Source organism: Salvelinus sp. IW2-2015, linkage group LG20 (genome assembly GCF_002910315.2).
Source record: "Salvelinus sp. IW2-2015 linkage group LG20, ASM291031v2, whole genome shotgun sequence".
NCBI lineage: Eukaryota > Metazoa > Chordata > Actinopteri > Salmoniformes > Salmonidae > Salvelinus > Salvelinus sp. IW2-2015.
In genome coordinates, this window is record NC_036860.1 from 8,620,161 (window position 1) to 8,638,995 (window position 18,835).

General features: G+C 42.6%; 2 protein-coding genes across 2 annotated transcripts in view; one reads left to right on the top strand and one right to left on the bottom strand.

Annotated features, from left to right (window-relative positions):
* Positions 1-6,217, bottom strand: part of LOC111980686 (F-box/LRR-repeat protein 19) — a 38,165-nt gene extending 31,948 nt beyond the window's left edge. The window contains exon 1 of the mRNA XM_070449175.1: positions 5,963-6,217. The gene's annotated coding sequence lies outside the window, so the exon portion shown is untranslated. The remainder of the gene's footprint in view (positions 1-5,962) is intronic.
* Positions 6,218-6,675: 458 nt separating this feature from the next.
* On the top strand, positions 6,676-17,310 carry LOC111981519 (NEDD8-conjugating enzyme Ubc12). The gene is made up of 6 exons (XM_024012810.2): positions 6,676-7,015; positions 8,749-8,843; positions 9,136-9,174; positions 14,055-14,158; positions 14,286-14,349; positions 16,028-17,310. Exons 1-6 carry the CDS (start codon positions 6,901-6,903, stop codon positions 16,166-16,168), a joined length of 558 nt encoding a protein of 185 aa, XP_023868578.1. The 5' UTR covers positions 6,676-6,900; the 3' UTR covers positions 16,169-17,310.
* Positions 17,311-18,835: the final 1,525 nt, after the last annotated feature.

Sequence of the window (18,835 nt, forward strand, 5' to 3'; positions counted from 1 at the left end):
GTGGTCTGTATATTTGATCATTTCATGTAAGAAACCATCAGTACCACAGGCCTTTTTGGGTTGAAGAGTTTGTATTTTGTCCTGTAGTTCATTCAATGTAATTGGAGAATCCAGTGGGTTCTGGTAGTCTTTAATAGCTGATTCTAAGATTCGTAATTCATCATGTATATGTTTTTGCTGTTTGTTAAAGACCCAAAAAGATCGGAGAAGTGGTTTATCCACACATCTCCGTTTTGGATAGTTAACTCTTGGTGTGGTTGTTTGTTTGGTGTGTTCCAATTTTCCCAGAAGTGGTTAGATTCTATGGATTCTTAAATTGCATTGAGCTGATTTCTGAAGTGCTGTTCCTTCTGTTTGCGTAGTGTATTTCTGTATTGTTTTAGTGATTCACCATAGTGAAGGCGTAGACCCAGGTTTTCCGTGTCTATGTTTTTGGTTGGACAGGTTTCTCAATTTCTTTCTTAGGTTTTTGCATTCTTCATCAAACCATTTGTCATTGCTGTTAATTTTCTTTGGTTGTCCGTTTTAAAATGTTTAGATTTGATAGGCAAGCTGAAAGGTCAAATATACTGTTTAGGCTTTCTACTGCCAAGTTTACACCTTCACTATTACAGGGAAATGTTTTGTCCAAGAAGTTGTCTAAAGGGGATTGAATGTGTTGTTGCCTAATAGTTTTTTGGTAGGTTTCTACACTACTTTCCTTCCAGTTATTTCTTAATATTGCGCAGTTCCTTTGGCTCATGATTGAGTATCGCGCTGTTCAGGTAGACTGTGATTTTGCTGTGATCTGATAGAGGTGTTAGTCAGCTGACTGAACGCCCTGAGAGATTCTGGGTTGAGGTCAATGATCAAGTAATCTCCAGTACTACTGCCAAGGGATGAGCTGTAGGTGTACCTACCATAGGAGTCTCCTCGAAGCCTAACATTGACTATGTACAGACCCAGCGTACGACAGAGCTGCAGGAGTTATGATCCATTTTTGTTGGTTGTTTTGTCATAGTTGTGTCTAGGGGGGCATATTTGGGAGGAAATACTGTCACCTCCAGGTAGGTGTTTGTCCCCCTGTGTGCTGAGTGTCAGGTTTTTGTCCAGTTCTGGCATTTAGGTCGCCACAGACTAGTACATGTCCCTGGATCTGGAAATGGCTGATCTCCACCTGTAGGATGGAAAAGCTGTCATCGTTACAGTATGGGGATTCTATTGGGGTGATATAGGTAGCACACATGAGGACATTTCTCTGTTGAGATCATTTCCTTATTAATTTCTAGCCAGATGCAAAATGTTCCTGTTTTGACTCATTTAAGAGTGGGTTAGGTCAGCTCTATAACAAATTTGCATACCCCCTGAGTCCTTTCCTGTTTCACACCTGGATGTTTGGTGGATGGTACTACCAGCTCTCTGTAACCTAGCGGGCAACCAGTGGGTCTGTCTCCTCTATACCATGTTTTTTTGTAGGATGACAAAGTTATAGAGCCCCACAGTGGAGGTGTCATAATACCCATAAAACCTAGCAGTCACAGGGAAATGGTTACAATTGTTTTTCCATAGGGAATTTTATAAACACTTAATAAGGGCTGTGTTTCATGTAGGCTTACCCTGGCATGATGTTTTGATAAGCATGTAAAACTCTCGGACAAGGTGACTTTTTTTTCACCTTTATTTAACCAGGTAAGCTAGTTGAGAACAAGTTCTCATTTACAACTGTGGCCAAGATAAAGCAAAGCAGTGTGACACAAACAACAGAGTTACACATGGAATAAACAAGCGTACAGTCAATAACACAATAGAAAAAAAGAAAGTCTATATACAGTGTGTGCAAATGGCGTGAGGAGGAATGGCAATAAATAGGCCCTAGTAGCGAGGTAATTACAATTTAGCAAATTAACACTGGCGTGATAGATGAGCAAATGGTGATGTGCAAGTAGAAATACTGGTGTGCAAAAGAGCAGAAAAGTAAATAAAAACAATATGGGGATGAGGTAGGTAGATTGGGTGGKCTATTTACAGATGGGCTATGTACAGCTGCAGTGATCGGTTAGCTGCTCAGATTATTTTTTTAAGTTAGTGAGGGAAATATAAGTTTCCAGCTTCAGCTATTTTTGCAATTCATTCCAGTTATTGGCAGCAGAGAACTGGAAGGAAAGGCAGCCAAAGCTGGTGTTGGCTTCAGGGATGACCAGTGAGATATACCTGCTGGAGCGCGTGCTACGGGTGGGTGTTGTTATCCTGACCAGTGAGCTGAGATAAGGTGGAGCTTTACCTAGCATAGACTTAAAGATGACCTGGAGCCAATGGGTCTGGCGACGAATATGTAGCGAGGGCCAGCCGACTAGAGCATACAGGTCGCAGCGGTGGGTGGTGTAAGGGGCTTTGGTGACAAAACGGATGGCACTGTGATAGAATGCATCCAGTTTGCTGAGTAGAGTATTGGAAGCTATTTTGTAAATGACATCGCCGAAGTCGAGGATCGATAGGATAGTCAGTTTAACGAGGGGATGTTTTGCGGCGTGAGTGAAGGAGGCTTTGTTTCGAAATAGGAAGCCGATTTTAGGTTTAATTTTGGATTGGAGATATTTAATGAGTCTGGAAGGAGAGTTTACAGTCTAGCCAGACATCTAGATATTTGTAGTTGTCCACATATTTTAAGTCAGAACCGTCCAGAGTAGTGATGCTAGTCGGGCGGGCGGGTAGCGAACGGTTGAAAAGCATGCATTTGGTTTTACTAGCGTTTAAGAGCAGTTGGAGGCCACAGAAGGAGTGTTGTATGGCATTGAAGCTCGTTTGGAGGTTAGTTAACACAGTGTCCAAAGGAAGAGCCAGATGTATACAGAATGGTGTTGTCTGCGTAGAGGTGGATCAGGGAATTGCTCGCAGCAAGAGCGACATCGTTGATACAGTGGGGAGAACAAGTTTTGATACACTGACAATTTTGCAGGTTTTCCTACTTACAAAGCATGTAGAGGTCTGTAATTTTTATCATAGGTACTTCAACTGTGAGAGAAGGAATCTAAAAACAAAATCCAGAAAATCACATTGTATGATTTTTAAGTAATTAATTTGCATTTTATTGCATGACATAAGTATTTGATACATCAGAAAAGCAGAACTGAATATTTGGTACAGAAACCTTTGTTTGCAATTACAGAGATCATACGTTTCCTGTAGTTCTTGACCAGGTTTGCACACTGCAGCAGGGATTTTGGCCCACTCCTCCATACAGACCTTCTCCAGATCCTTCAGGTTTCGGGGCTGTCGCTGGGCAATACGGACTTTCGGCTCCCTCCAAAGATTTTCTATTGGGTTCAGGTCTGGAGACTGGCTAGGCCACTCCAGGACTTGAGATGCTTCTTACGGAGCCACTCCTTAGTTGCCCTGGCTGTGTGTTTCGGGTCGTTGTCATGCTGGAAGACCAGCACAGACCCATCTTCAATGCTCTTACTGAGGGAAGGAGGTTGTTGGTCAAGATCTCGCGATACATGGCCCCATCCATCCTCCCCTCATAACGGTGCAGTCGTCCTGTCCCCTTTGCAGAAAAGCATCCCCAAAGAATGATGTTTCCACCTCCATGCTTCACGGTTGGGATGGTGTTCTTGGGGTTGTATCATCCTTCTATTCCTCCAAACACGGCGAGTGGAGTTTAGAGCAAAAAGCTCTATTTTTGTCTCATCAGACCACATGACCTTCTCCCATTCCTCCTCTGGATCATCCAGATGGTCATTGGCAAACTTCAGACGGGCCTGGACATGCGCTGGCTTGAGCAGGGGGACCTTGCGTGCGCTGCAGGATTTTAATCCATGACGGCGTAGTGTGTTACTAATGGTTTTCTTTGAGACTGTGGTCCCAGCTCTCTTCAGGTCATTGACCAGGTCCTGCCGTGTAGTTCTGGGCTGATCCCTCACATTCCTCATGATCATTGATGCCCCACGAGGTGAGATCTTGCAGGAGCCCCAGACCGAGGGTGATTGCCGTCATCTTGAACTTCTTCCATTTTCTAATAATTGTGCCAAACAGTTGTTGCCTTCTCACCAAGCTGCTTGGCTATTGTCCTGTAGCCCATCCCAGCCTTGTACAGGTCTACAATTTATCCCTGATTCCTTACACAGCTCTCTGGTCTTGGCCATTGTGGAGAGGTTGGAGTCTGTTTGATTGGTGTGTGGACAGGTGTCTTTTATACAGGTAATGAGTTCAAACAGGTGCAGTTAATACAGGTAATGAGTGGAGAACAGGAGGGCTTCTTAGAAAAAACTAACAGGTCTGTGAGAGCCGGAATTCTTACTGGTTGGTAGGTGATAAAATACTTATGTCATGCAATAAAATGCAAATTAATTATTACTTAAAAATCATACAATGTGATTTTCTGGATTTTGTTTTAGATTCCGTCTCTCACAGTTGAAGTGTACCTATGATAAAAATGACAGACCTCTCATGCTTTGTAAGTAGGAAAACCTGCAAATCGCAGTGTATCAAATACTTGTTCTCCCCACTGTATATACAGAGAAAAGAGTCGGCCCGAGAATTGAACCCTGTGGCACCCCTATAGAAACTGCCAGAGGTCCGGACAACAGGCCCTCCGATTTGACACACTGAACTCTGTCTGAGAAGTAGTTGGTGCCCAGGCGAGGCAGTCATTTGAGAAACCAAGGCTGTTGAGTCTGCCGATAAGAATATGGTGATTGACAGAGTCGAAAGCCTTGGCCAGGTCGATGAACGGTTGCTGCACAGTACTGTCTTTTATCGATGGCGGTTATGATATCGTTTAGTACCTTGAGGGTGGCTGAGGTGCACCCGTGACCAGCTCGGAAACAGGATTGCACAGCGGAGAAGGTACGGTGGGATTCGAAATGGTCAGTGATCTGTTTATTAATTTGGCTTTCTTAGACTTTAGAAAGGCAGGGCAGGATGGATATAGGTCTATAACAGTTTGTGTCTAGAGTGTCACCCCCTTTGAAGAGGGGGACGACCGCGGCAGCTTTCCAATCTTTAGGGATCTCGGCTGATACGAAAGAGAGGTTGAACAGACTGGTAATAGGGGTTGCAATAATGGCGGCGGATAATTTTAGAAAGAGAGGGTCCAGATTGTCTAGCCCAGCTGATATGTACGGGTCCAGGTTTTGCAGCTCTTTCAGAACATTTGCTATCTGGATTTGGGTGAAGGAGAAGCTGGGGAGGCTTGGGCGAGTAACTGCGGGGGGTGCAGAGCTGTTTGCCGGGGTTGGGTTAGCCAGGAGGAAAGCATGGCCAGCCGTAGAGAAATGCTTATTGAAATTCTCGATTATCGTGGATTTATTGGAGGTGCCAGTGTTACCTATCCTCAGAGCAGTGGGCAGCTGGTAGGAGGTGCTCTTATTCTCCATGGACTTTACAGTGTCCCAAAACTTTTTGGAGTTAGAGCTACAGGATGCAAATTTCTGTTTGAGAAAGCTAGCCTTTGCTTTCCTGGCTGACTGTGTGTATTGGTTCCTGACTTCCCTGAAAGTTGCATAACGCGGGGATTATTCGATGCTAGTGCAGTCCGCCACAGGATGTTTTTGTGCTGGTCGAGGGCAGTCAGGTCTGGAGTGAACCAAGGGCTATAACTGTTCTTAGTTCAATTTTTTTTGAAAGGGGCATGCTTATTTAAAATGGTGAGGAAATTACTTTTAAAAAACAACCAGGCATCCTCAACTGACAGGATGAGKTCAATATCCTTCGAGGATACCCGAGCCAGGTCGACTTACCAATATTTCCGGCTCTATTACTCAGATAAAAAAATGCTAAATAATATCAAAGTAGACATAATGCAAGACTACAAATCCCTGCATGCTCCTGCACATCATCTCTAGCTGACACCTTTAGTAACAGGTATTGTGTCAACTTAAAACTTACACAAGACAGTTCACAAATTGTCAACTTAAAGAAATGTAGCCAATTTATTCATTACTAATTGTAGCTAACATTACATAGTTAATCCAGATATTCTTACCTTTGCTTTGATTTGGCAGTCTCGTCCAGATCATCATGGCATTTGTAGTTCTTTATGATAGTCACATTATCAGCTAATTAGCATTGGCARGTAAATACAGGTGAATATATTGATAAGTCTCCTTGTCCTAGAGTGAATTACAGTTATCAAAATGTCACTCCAGGGTAAGCCTACACAAAACACAGCCCTTGTTTTAAGTGTATCTAAAATCCCCTATGGGGAAAAATGAATGATGGAAAAGTTATTGGAACGATTTCCTTGTTTCACCGCTAGGTTTTATGGGTATTATGACTCATACTGTGGTACTCTGTACTGAGATAGTAATAATTAAATGTGAGACWTTTTTTTTTTTTWWACGTATTTTCTAAGCATATTGTTCTTGTCTGAGAGACAAAATACTGTCCAGTGTGGTGCTGCAAATACATAGCCATGTGTATCCTACATGATTATCTTGTGTAAGCTATGTACAACACTGATTTAACATTGTACATCTGAATGAAATCGTTTCTGTTTTGCTTTATCCTTGTATACTTCAGGGTGCTGTTCCTCAACCATAAAAAGGGAACATGTGCAGTCTCTAACCCTCCAATATGAGTGTAAGTTAAATAAAGCTTATGAAGATGAGTAGCCCAACTAGGCAATATCCAATGATTTCATATCAACAGAAACAAACTGGTCCAGTTTGTGTACCGCCACTGTTCTTTCAGAACTCCCCCTTCTTTCACACTCGCTACCTTGGCATCGTAACGTTACTGTCTCACGCACCAGTGCTACCGAGCTAGGCTATCAGCTAGTCTTCCGATATTGTAGCTGAGACGCACCGGCTCCAACAACATTACGGTGCTGTATTGAGTCATAACTCTCTCCATAAATTTAAGACAAAGAGCTGTTTCTAATTGAAGGAACTGAAATATAGATCTTCAATAAACTAATTGAAGATGATTAAGCTCTTTTCTCTGAAGCAGCAGAAGAAAGACGAGGAATCTGCTGGAGGAAACAGAACAGGAGCCGGGGGTAAAAAAGCAAGCGCGGCCCAGCTTCGAATACAGAAAGGTAGGCTAACTGGCTTCTTTAAAAGCAGATGGTTTATTTCTAAACCACGAACATGTTTGTTTAATTAACGTGTCTGTCCACATGTTTAATAAATGAGAAACAACAAAAACAGGTCTGTATTGCCATAGGAGGCTGAACTAGCTAGTTGGCTAATTAGCTGGCTAGCCATCTGGCTAACGTTAGCTAGCTAGCTATTATGAAAACAAAACTCAAACGTCGCAGCCAGAAGATGGTGAAGCCAGGGAGTCAACTCATATTTACAAMACTTCTTGTTAGTTAGCACCCTTGTTAGTTAATTTGCCCTGCTAGTTCAGTGACTTAGATAACGTTAGCTAGCTGAACAAATAACGTTATACAGTAACTAGCCATGTTATCAGTGTTTCAATTTAGATGTGTCACTAAGCAGTTTGTGCAAAAGAGAACACAAGCTACCAGTAGCTACACCCATTAAGCCGATAAAGTTAGTTAGCTTGCTACTTCTGTCTAATGCTAACTAGCTCAAAAACGTGGGTATAGTTGTTCATTATTCAACAGAATATCACAAACGTGTCTTAAACTATTGTGGATATCACTATTGATCTTATTGAGTAACGTAAAAGTAACCTTTGATTTTCATTAGTCAGCAACTTATACTATGCTAGTTAGCTACATCAAGTCAGTACAGCTATCACTAGCCAGGATGTTTGCCTTACTTACTTACCTAGGTTACAAACAGTTTTTGGCCAATGTGCTGCAGGTCACTGTATGTCACAAAGTAACTGTGTACAACATGTAGATAGGCTAGTTAATGTTATCAATACACAAGATACATGTGAGACATTGAAACGTTTCATACCTTTCATGACAGAACACATGACATTTGGAACAGTGAAAGACTGACTGGGAGTTGGATGGCAAGAAATATGAATATTGTTTTATAACCTCTGCCTTTTAAAGTAGTTACAGAATTGTTAAGCCAGGTCTTTAGCTAATAACATTTATTCAAAGGAGAACGTGACATTTCCAGCTATCCAAAATGAGGAAATGCTGTGAAAAGACATATGCATCATGTTTTGAAAGGCCCCCCACAACCATGTCAACAAATGTTTTCCCAGATACTTGGATAATGAAATTCAAACCACCCCTGTGATGAGTGTGGCGATTTTGTTCAAATGGCTCACTTGTTTGGTTCATGATCCTTGTAACACTATGGACCCCATATAAGATATCCAGTTGGCCTTTGACTCAAGCCCATGATTTTGAAAGACTAAGCTAATCTCCATTTCATAGTGGATGAAGGCTGTCTAAAACCAACAGGACCTCTATACCTAAAGAATGTTGTTTAGCTTTTAGGCTAGAGGACCACCACATAGTCACATTGGTTTTCCTCCTTTTGAAGTGAACTGACACTGTTCGCATATTAAACTTGTAGAAAAATATCAGAGTTGTTATTCAAAGCAGAATATAGGAAATTACTGCAGGGCAACCATTACAGTTTGAAAGACCTCAGAGTGAGAGGGACAATACCACCACAGGTGTGGGATCACCCCAGCACTTCGGAAGGAATCATTGCACTGCGCTGCTCGGGTGCCTTCAATACAATTTACACCCCACTTTTTGTCCGTAAAAAAAAAGCAGATAAGAAGAACACTTTGGTTTTCATGTTTCTGCCAGGCAGGTTTCATGCATGCCACTGAAGGGAAATTGATTCAAGAAGTCTGCTATTCATTGAGACATTAATTTTCTCCTTGCAGACATCAATGAGCTGAACCTCCCAAAGACGTGCGAGATCGTCTTCCCCGACCAAGATGATCTGCTCAACTTCAAGCTCATCATCTCACCAGACGAGGTCTTCACTCTTTCCTGAAACAAGCTGTAGCTACTTGTCAGAGAGAATCCTCCATATGGCATATGTGGTTTATTAAACATTTAACTATTGTACTCAAACTTGTACAGTTGCAACTAATGAATGGTTTGTAATGCTAAAATAGTGGCTTATCAACTAATATCCAAGGATAAATACTTTGTACACAATGTATTATTTAGCACTTATCTTATGCCAACCCACCAAACAGTCTATGAACAGCATTCATAGAAACCTGTATGTAAACACATTCTCAGGTTATTTTCTCTCTTTTTAGGGATTTTACAAAGGGGGAAAGTTTGTCTTCAGCTTTAAGGTAAGGGGGCTTAATGTGGGTGGACAGACATCGGGACGACATGAGTCACTACACCCTTCTTTACTTTCACACTAAACTGTTGTTAATGCCAATTACACCTGCTTGATAGCTATTGTTTTGTGGTATTTTTAGGGTCACAATTTGGTATCGGATGTTTTTAATGTCAGTATTGAATGGTTAAAGGCCCAGTGCAGTCAAACGGGATTTCCCTGTGTTTTATATACACTCAGTGGCCAGTTTTAGGTAGACCCACCTACTACTGGGTCGGACCCCCCTTTGCCTCCAGAAYAGCCTGGATTCTGTGGGGTATGGATTCTATAAGGTGTGGTGTTGAAATGTTGCTCAATTGGTATCAAAGGATCTAATGTGTGCCAGGAAAACAGTTCCCACACCACCACCACCAGCCTGTACCGTTGACACCAGGCAGGATGAGGACTCATGCAGTTTACGCCAAATCCTGACTCTGCCATCAGTATGACGCAACGGGAACCTGGATTTGTCGGACCAGGTCATATTTTTCCACTCCTCAATTGTCCAGTGATGGTGATCACGTGCCCACTGGAGGCGCTTCTTCTTGTTTATAGCTGATAGGAGTCGAACCCGGTGTGGTCGTCTGCTGCAGTAGCCCATCCGTGACAAGGTACGACGAGTTGTGCGTTCCGAGATGCCGTTCTGCACACCTCTGTTGTACTGCGCTGTTTGTGGCCCGCCTGTTAGCTTGCACGATTCTTGCCATTCTCCTTTGACCTCTCTCATCAACGAGTGGTTTTCACCCACAGGACTGCCGCTGACTGGATGTTTTTTGTTTGTCGCACCATTCTCAGTAAACCCTAGACACTATCGTGCGTGAAAGGCCTTCTGTTTCTGAGATACTGGAACCGGCGCTCCTGGCGCTTACGATCATACCACACTCAGTCACTTAGGTCACTCATTTTGCCCATTCTAATACTCAATCAAACTATCAGAATGCCTCGATGCCTGTCTGCCTGCTTTATATAGACGGCCACTGTCTGTAGGAGCAAACCATTTTCATGAACGTGGTGGTGTGCCTAATAAATGGACCACACTATGACGATGGAATAATACTGTGAAAATTGTGATAATGCCCTTTTAGTGTAAGAGCTCATTTGAAAAGACCGCCTCAAATTTCAGCCTGTTTTAGTGGGATGGAGTTTTGGCCCTGGCTGGTGACATCACTAGGTGGACATTGGTTAATAGACTAATGAGAACAAGAGTTCCAAACCTTAATTCTAATAACACCTAGTTTTTTGTTTCCCCCTCTCCACTCAGACCACTCCCAGACAGTCCGAGCACAATTCTTGCTTGAGAAACTGTACTTTGCTAAGAAGCTGTTTTGGCTTCTTGTTTACAATTTCAATTGAAAACAATCACCGTAMGGTATTTATTTGTTACCCAGATTTTTTTTTATACTGACATAAAAATGGCTGCACTGGACCTTTAACAAAAGTTGTGCTGCTGCATGTTTTTAGATTGAAGCTGTTCTCTTTTTGGTTTTTCTGATTCTAAATGCCTTAGAGATTCTCCGGTACTTTTTAGCCAGTAGTTCTGAAAGTAAAGCTCACGAGCCAAAAGTGGCCTCTGAAAATGGTGTGCTATATCACATACGCTAATTAAGAGTACCTTTCTAATATTGAGTTGTACCCCCCCACCCCACTAAGCCTCAATTTGTTAGGACATGGACTCTACAAGGTGTTGAGGATGCGCAAGGATGCTGGCCCATGTTTACTCCAATGCTTCCCACAATTGTGTGAAGTTGGCTGGATGTTTTTTGGGTGGTGGACCATTCTTGATACACACAGGAAACTGTTGAACGTGTAAAAACCCAGCAGCGTTGCAGTTCTTGACACAAACCGGTCCGCCTGGCACCCCGTTCAAATGCACTTTACAGTGCCTTCAGAAACTATTCACATCCCTTGACTTTTTCCACATTTAGTTGTTACAGAATGTAAAACGGATTGAAATGAGATTTTTTTTGTCACTGGCCTAACACAATACCCATAATGTCAAAATGGAATTATGTTTTTCGAAATGATTGCAAATGAGTTAAAAATGGAAAGCTGAAACGGCTTGAGTCAATAAGTATTCAACCCCTTTCTTATGGCAAGCCTAAATATGTTCAGGAGTAAAAAAACAGCATAAGTTGTATGGACTGACTGTGCAATAATAGTGTTTTAATATGCTTTTTGAATGACTACCTCATCTCTGTACCCCACACATACAATTATCTGTAAGATCACTCAGTCGAGCAGTGCATTTCAAACACAGATTCATCCTCAAAGACCAGGGAGGTTTTCCAATGCCTTGCAATGAAGTGCACCAATTGGTAAATGGGTAAAAAACAATTGCAGACATTGAATATGCCTTTGAGCATGGTGTTATTAATTACTCTGGACGGTRTATCAATACACCCAGTCATTACACCGATACAGGCGTCCTGACTAACTCAGTTGCCAGGGAGGAAGGAAACCACTCAGGGATTTCACGATGAGTCAAATCAAATTTATTTATACAGCCCTTCTTACATCAGCTGATATCTCAAAGTGCTGTACAGAAACCCAGCCTAAAACCCCAAACAGCAAGCAATGCAGGTGTAGAAGCACGGTGGTTAGGAAAAACTCCCTAGAAATGCCAAAACCTAGGAAGAAACCTAGAGAGGAACCAGGCTATGAGGGGTGGCCAGTCCTCTTCTGGCTGTGCCGGGTGGAGATTATAACAGAACATGGCCAAGATGTTCAAATGTTCATAAATGACCAGCATGGTCAAATAATAATAATCACAGTAGTTGTGGAGGGTGCAATAAGTCAGCACTTCAGGAGTAAATGTCAGTTGGCTTTTCATAGCCGATCATTAAGAGTATCTCTACCGGTCCTGCTGTCTCTAGAGAGTTGAAAACAGCAGGTCTGGGACAGGTAGCACGTCCGGTGAACAGGTCAGGGTTCCATAGCCGCAGGCAGAACAGTTGAAACTGGAGCAGCAGCACGGCCAGGTGGACGGTGGACTGGGGACAGCAAGGAGTCATCATGCCAGGTAGTCCTGAGGCATGGTCCTAGGGCTCAGGTCCCCCGAGAGAGAGAAAGAAAGAGAGAGTTAGAGAGAGCATACTTAAATTCACACAGTACACCGGATAATACAGGAGAAGTACTCCAGATATAACAGACTGACCCTAGCCCCCCGACACATAAACTACTGCAGCATAAATACTGGAGGCTGAGACAGGAGGGGTCAGGAGACACTGTGGCCCCATCCGAGTCCAATGGTGACTTTAAAACTGTTACTGAGTTTAATGGCTGTGATTAGAAAATTGTGGATGGATCAACAACATTGTAGTTACTTCACAATACTAACGTAATTGACAGTGTAAAGAAGGAAGTCTGTACATAATTTAAAAAATATTCCAAAACATGCATCCAGTTTGCAACAAGGCACTAAAGTAATACTTTAAAAAATGTGGCAAAGCAATTCACTTTTTGTCCTGAAAAGTGTTATGTTTGGGGCAAATTCAATACAACACATTACTGAGTTACCACTCTTCATATTTTCAAGCATAGTGGTGGCTGCATCATGTTTTCGGTATGCTTGTAATTGTTAAGGACTGGGGAGTTTTTCATGGTTTTTCATTTTCAATGGAGCTAAGCACATGCAAAATCCTAGAGGAATATCTGGTTCAGTCTGCTTTCTAACAGACACTGGGAGATGAATTCACCTTACAGCAGGAAAATAACCTAAAACACAAGGCCAAATATACACTGAAGTTGCTTTACCAAGAAGACCGTCAATGTTCCTGAGTGGCCGAATTACAGTTTTGACTTGAAAATCTATGGCAAGACTTGAAAATGGTTGTCTAGCAATGACTGGTTTTGACAGCGCTTGAAGAATTTAGAAAATAATAATGGGTAAATATTGTACAAATCAGGTGTGCAAAGCTCTTAGAGACTTTCCCAGAAGGACTCGCAGCTGTAATCGCTGCCAAAGGTGATTCGAACATGTACTGACTCATGGGTGTGAATACTTGTGTAAATTAGATATTTCATTTTCAATACATTTGCAAAAATGTCTAACATGTTTTTTTACATCGTCATCATGGCATAGATGGATGAGGGGGGGGAAATTCAGGCTGTAACACAACAAAATGTGCAGTAAGTCATGTATGAATACTTTCTGAAGGCACTAAGTATTTTGTCTTGCCCATTCAACCTCTGAATGGCACACACACAATCCATGTCTCAATTGTCTCTAGACTTTAAAAAAACGTATTTTAACTGTCTCCTCTCCTTCATATACACTGATTTTTGAAGTGGATTTAACAAGTGACATCATTAAGGGATCATAGCTTTTACCTGGATTCACCTGGTCCGTCTATGTCATGGAAAGAGCAGGTGTCCTTAATGTTTTGTACACTCGGTGTAAGTGAAGATATATGCACCACGTCATTGCTCTCTCTCTCTCTGGTTCGACTGTGTGTGCATCTTGTTAGCTCTCACTCGAGTGGCGAGGGCTGAAGTTCATTGGCTAGAACTCAAATTGCTAGGGGCTGGCTCACGTGGTGAAAATGTAGGGAAAATGGCGGTATACAGCTTCCAGAAAAACAGTTACTTTCAATCTAGGGATTTCATGGCTAATTGASGTAAGACAGTAATTCAGATCATAGATTATGCATGTATGAGCTACACATTGACATATTCAGCCCAAAGTGTGGGGTTTTAAAAATACTTTGTGGTCGGCAAAGTTCCCGATCATGTCTTTAAGACTCTTGATGGTAAGCATGTTGTTAAAACTCAGTTGTTAGTCGAAAGAAAGTGAATGGATATAAGGTTAGAGAATATCTTCCTTTGACTTCTTGTGACTGCTCTGTTTTCCAGGTAGGACAGGGCTACCCTCATGATCCCCCGAAGGTCAAGTGTGAGACAATGGTGTACCACCCGAACATTGACCTGGAGGGCAATGTCTGCCTAAATATCTTGAGGTACACCACCTGCACGGTGGTCACTTTGTTTTCGTTGTCTCGTTTGATAATTCAGAATGACTACAGAATTCTACATTTTTACTATTATATCGAGCGGTGTCTTTTAACATCTCTTTTTCTCTTACAGAGAGGACTGGAAGCCCGTGTTGACAGTAAACTCCATCATATATGGACTACAGTATCTATTTCTAGTGAGTACAGGGATTATCCTATTTCCAATTTTGCCTAGCATAGTTTGATTACTCTTCCTTGTTCACCATGCTTAGAATCAGGAATGTAGCAGGATGTACAGTGCATTCGGAAAGTATTCAGATCCCTAGACTTTTTCCACATTTTGTTACGTTACAGCCTTATTCTAAAATGTATTCAATCTTTTTTCCCTCATCAATCTACACACAATACCCCATAATGACAAAGCGAAAAAAAGTTTTTTTGACATTTTAGGAAACCTTACCTTATTTACTTAAGTATTCAGACCCTTTCCTATGAGACTCGAAATTGAGTTCAGTTGCATCCTGTTTCCATTGATCATCCTTGAGATGTTTCTGCAACTTGATTGGAGTCCACCTGTAGTAAATGAAATAGATTGGACATGATTTGGGAAGGTGCACACATCTGTGCCATGTCAGAGCAAAAACCAAGCCATGAGGTCGAAGGAATTGTCCGTAGAGCTCAGAGACAGGGTTGTGTCGAGGCACAGATCTGGGGAAGGATACCTAAAACTTTCTGCAGCATTAAATGGAAGTTTGGAACCACCGATACTCTTCCTAGAGCTGGCCGCCCGGCCAAACTGAGCAATCGGGGGAGAAGGACCTTGGTCAGGGAGGTGACCAAAAACCAGATGGCCACTCTGACAAAGCTCCAGAGTTCCTCTGTGGAGATGGGAGAACCTTCCAGATGGACAGCCATCTCTGCAGCACTCCACCAATCATGCCTTTATGGTAGAGTGGCTAGACTGAAGCCACTCCTCAGTCAAAGGCACATGACAGCCCGCTTGGAGTTTGCCACAAGGCACCTAAAGACTCTGATGAGAAACTAGATTGACGTCTTTGGCCTGAATGCCAATAGTCACGTCTGGAGGAAATCTGGGACCATCCCTATGGTGAAGCATGGTGGTGGCAGCATCATGCTGTGGGGATATTTTTCAGGGACTGGGAGACTAGTCAGGATTGAGGGAAAGATGAACGGAGCAAAGTACAAAGAGATCTTTGATGAAAACCTGCTCCAGAGCTCTCAGGACCTCAGACTGGGGCAAAGGTTCAGCTTCCAACAGGACAATGACCCTTAGCACACAGCCAAGACAACGCAGGAGTGGCTTCGGGACAAGTCTCTGAATATCCTTGAGTTGCCCAGCCAGAGCCCGGACTTGAACCAGATCGAACATCTCTGGAGAGAGCTGAAAATAGCTGTGCAGCGACGCTCCCCCATCCAACCTGACAGAGCTTGAGAGGATCTGCTGAGAAGAATGGGAGAAACTCCTCAAATACAGATGTGCCAAGCTTGTAGCGTCATACCCAAGAAGACTCAAGGCTGTAATCGCTGCCTAAGGTGCATCAACAAAGTACTGAGTAAATGGTCAGAATACTTATGGAAATGTTTTTGTTGTTGTAAATTAACAAAAAATTCAAAAAAAATGTTTTGCTTTGTCATTATGAGGTTTTGTGTGTAGATTGATGAGGGGGGGAAACTATTTAATCCACTTTTGAACAAGGCTATAATGTAACAAAATGTAGAAAAAGTCAAGGGGTCTGAATACTTTCCGAATGCCCTATGACTTGGCTATGACTTTCAGATTCTGATAGATTGGTCAACTGGTTGGAGTAGGTAGGAACACCTGGCAAATAACCACGCCCTTCTACTCCTCCTCAGGAGCCAAATCCAGAGGACCCTTTGAATAAAGAGGCGGCGGAGGTCCTGCAGACGAACCGACGGCTCTTTGAGCAGAATGTCCAGCGGTCGCTGCGGGGGGGCTATGTGGGCGCCACGTATTTTGAGCGGTGTCTCAAATAGCTCCTAGCCTATGTCGCTTTTCTTTTTTCCCCCCAAGATGCATTACCGTTTACACACGCTGAGACACTGACTGACACACAGACTTGAGTGGTCGGGGAGGGAGTGGGTCCATGGGGCCGGGAGGGGAAGTATGGGGGGGGGTCACTCGGGGGAAGGGAGGGGGTCCGAAGGTAAAGATGACAGGTTTGGATGGTCAGTGAATGTCGCTCAGAGAATCGGTAAATGCCACTATGCTGATGCCCACAGTTGTTATTTTGCGGAGATAGACATGCCAACTGATCCTCCCACTCGTGGACAAGGACAAAAACACACAGACGAGATATGCACTTAGACACCTCTTGCTCCCTTTTACAAAAKAATTGCGTTATGTTTTGAACGCTATGCGAGCGCCTCTCGATTACTAGAGCTCTGAACCTGACGGATCGCACACATGCTTGGTGGCAAAACTTATATATATATATGCGCACGCACACACGCCTCAACAACATGCCTACTGACACGCAAGGCATATGCTATCACATGCACACACGTGTTTCAGACAGGTACACATCCCAACCCAGATGCATAATACAGGCCATAGACACACTGGCAGAGGACTGACTGACGGACAGGACAGACGCAGACATAGATTGACAGGATCAGTAATGCAGGCAGGGCTGTTGTGGTATTGGGAGATCTTTTTAGTTTTGTTATGGTTTTCTGGGTGGGGTGGGCGTTAGATKTCATTGGGCAGGGAGGGAGGGGGGTGGGGGCTTACAATGTTACAATTCTATTGTGTATATTGAAATCCCAGCTGTTCACAATGACTGCAATATGAATTATGTTAAATAAAATATGAACTGATTATAATTCTTGTGTCTATACAAATTACAACATATGTCAATAGGACTATAATTCAATGAAGGTGTATTTTGTAACCAAACTCGAACCTTGGTTTAAGCAGTCCTTCTCAAATAGTGGGGCGCACCCCCCTGGGGGGGCTCGGAACGATGCCAGGGGGGGCGCGTGTGACCCCGGGGAACATGCTTTTTTTTGCGGCAGGGGGTATTTTTTTTTGCACCGAACAAGAGCACACAGCACAGAGCAGGAGATATGAAGTGCAGATAACAAACCCTTAAGAGACACCATGGAAAAATATTTAACAGGGAAAGGCGGAGAGAGACGGAGATAATGAGACAAACGTAAGTCTCCCGAAAGCTAAGACGAGGAAATATGACGACGCGTATGTAGCGCTTGGCTTTACTGTGACTACGGTGGGAGACGAGGAAAGACCGGTATGTTTACTGTGTCTAAAAATGTTGGCAGTGGACAGCATGAAGCCAAATAAATTAAGGCGTCACTTAAAGACATTACACCCCAATCACGCTGATAAGCCGCTTGAGTTTTTTCAGCGAAAACGTGCCGAATATTGCCAACAATCCTCCCGCTTTGTGAATGCTAATTCAGTAAACCAGCGAGCACTGTTAGCATCATATAAGGTGGCGTACCAAATTGCTCAGTGCAAAAAACCCCACTCCATAGCAGAGGAGCTGATACTGCCTGCCACATTAGACATGGTCTCTGTCATGCTGGATGACGCAAGTGACGCAAGTGCTGCAAAAATAAAAACTATGACTTCCTCATTTTGATTTTAAAAAATCAGCACAAATTGTTTTATTCATTTTTGTTTTATAGGTCAAAGTGTTTCATATATTGTGCTCCTGAGTTAATGTTGCTGATCAATTTGAATGTATTATTATTTATTGATTATATTTTATTTTTCAGTATCAAATAGTTTAAAAAAAATAGTTTAAATAAGGATWAWWTTTTTTTTTTWAATCTGGCAAATCGATGCACTTTAAGTCTTTTCTGTTACAGACTAAAAAACAATGTTAATAAAGTTATTCTTTGTTGTAAGTTGATCTATATTTCTTTTTTGTTTTATTTAATGTTAATAAGGATACAATGTTATGCAGAGGTGTACTTATAACAATTTTATAGACAAATGATACTATTTACAGTCGCTGCGGAGAGTTGGGGGGCGCGAAATGTTTACTTCTTCCTAGGGGGGGGCGTAACAGAAAATAATTGAGAAGCACTGGTTTAGGGTTTGAAACATGAGTTATACAACCAATAGCGTTTCATTGTAACTTTTCACGTTGGCTGTGCTCAAAACCAAGGTAGTGACTGGTTATTGTTCTGAAATGTTGAGGCCATAAAACAGTGATAGTTTACTCACAGGCCCAGTCAAGGCTCTTAATGATTTGGTTATGTAATCATCTCACGGCTGCCAGTGGTGATTTAGCTTTTTGAAATGAACCATGCGTTCTCACTTTAGTGGCTAGGATTCAACAGTGACAGGATCCTTTGAAGGATCAGCTGAACAAAGATGCAATTGTTAGCCCCTACTGTTGAATTAGATTTCCTTGCCCTGGACCAACGCAATATATTGCTGGTTAATAACGCTTTCCATTATAATTGAGCTATAGTGACGCAGTGTCCATGCTCTTCGCATTTGTCAATGTTGGGAGTTTGGTGCATGACACATCTCATGAAATGCTGGGTTTGAGTTTGCGCCTGCACAGAATGGCTATCCAAGAGCAGGGATGAGGGAAAGACTGCTCTTGTWCTCCAGCACCCTCTTGTGGCTGGAATCAACAGCAGCTAGTGCAGCTTTAGTGATTTATT

Bases quoted from the DNA above. Each gene is read 5' to 3' on its own strand.
- LOC111981519 (XM_024012810.2), top strand. From the start codon at position 6,901: ATGATTAAGCTCTTTTCTCTGAAGCAGCAGAAGAAAGACGAGGAATCT. The intron at 14,159-14,285 runs GTACACCACCTG...TTTCTCTTACAG, and splicing joins GTCTGCCTAAATATCTTGAG to AGAGGACTGGAAGCCCGTGT. The intron at 14,350-16,027 runs GTGAGTACAGGG...ACTCCTCCTCAG, and splicing joins GACTACAGTATCTATTTCTA to GAGCCAAATCCAGAGGACCC.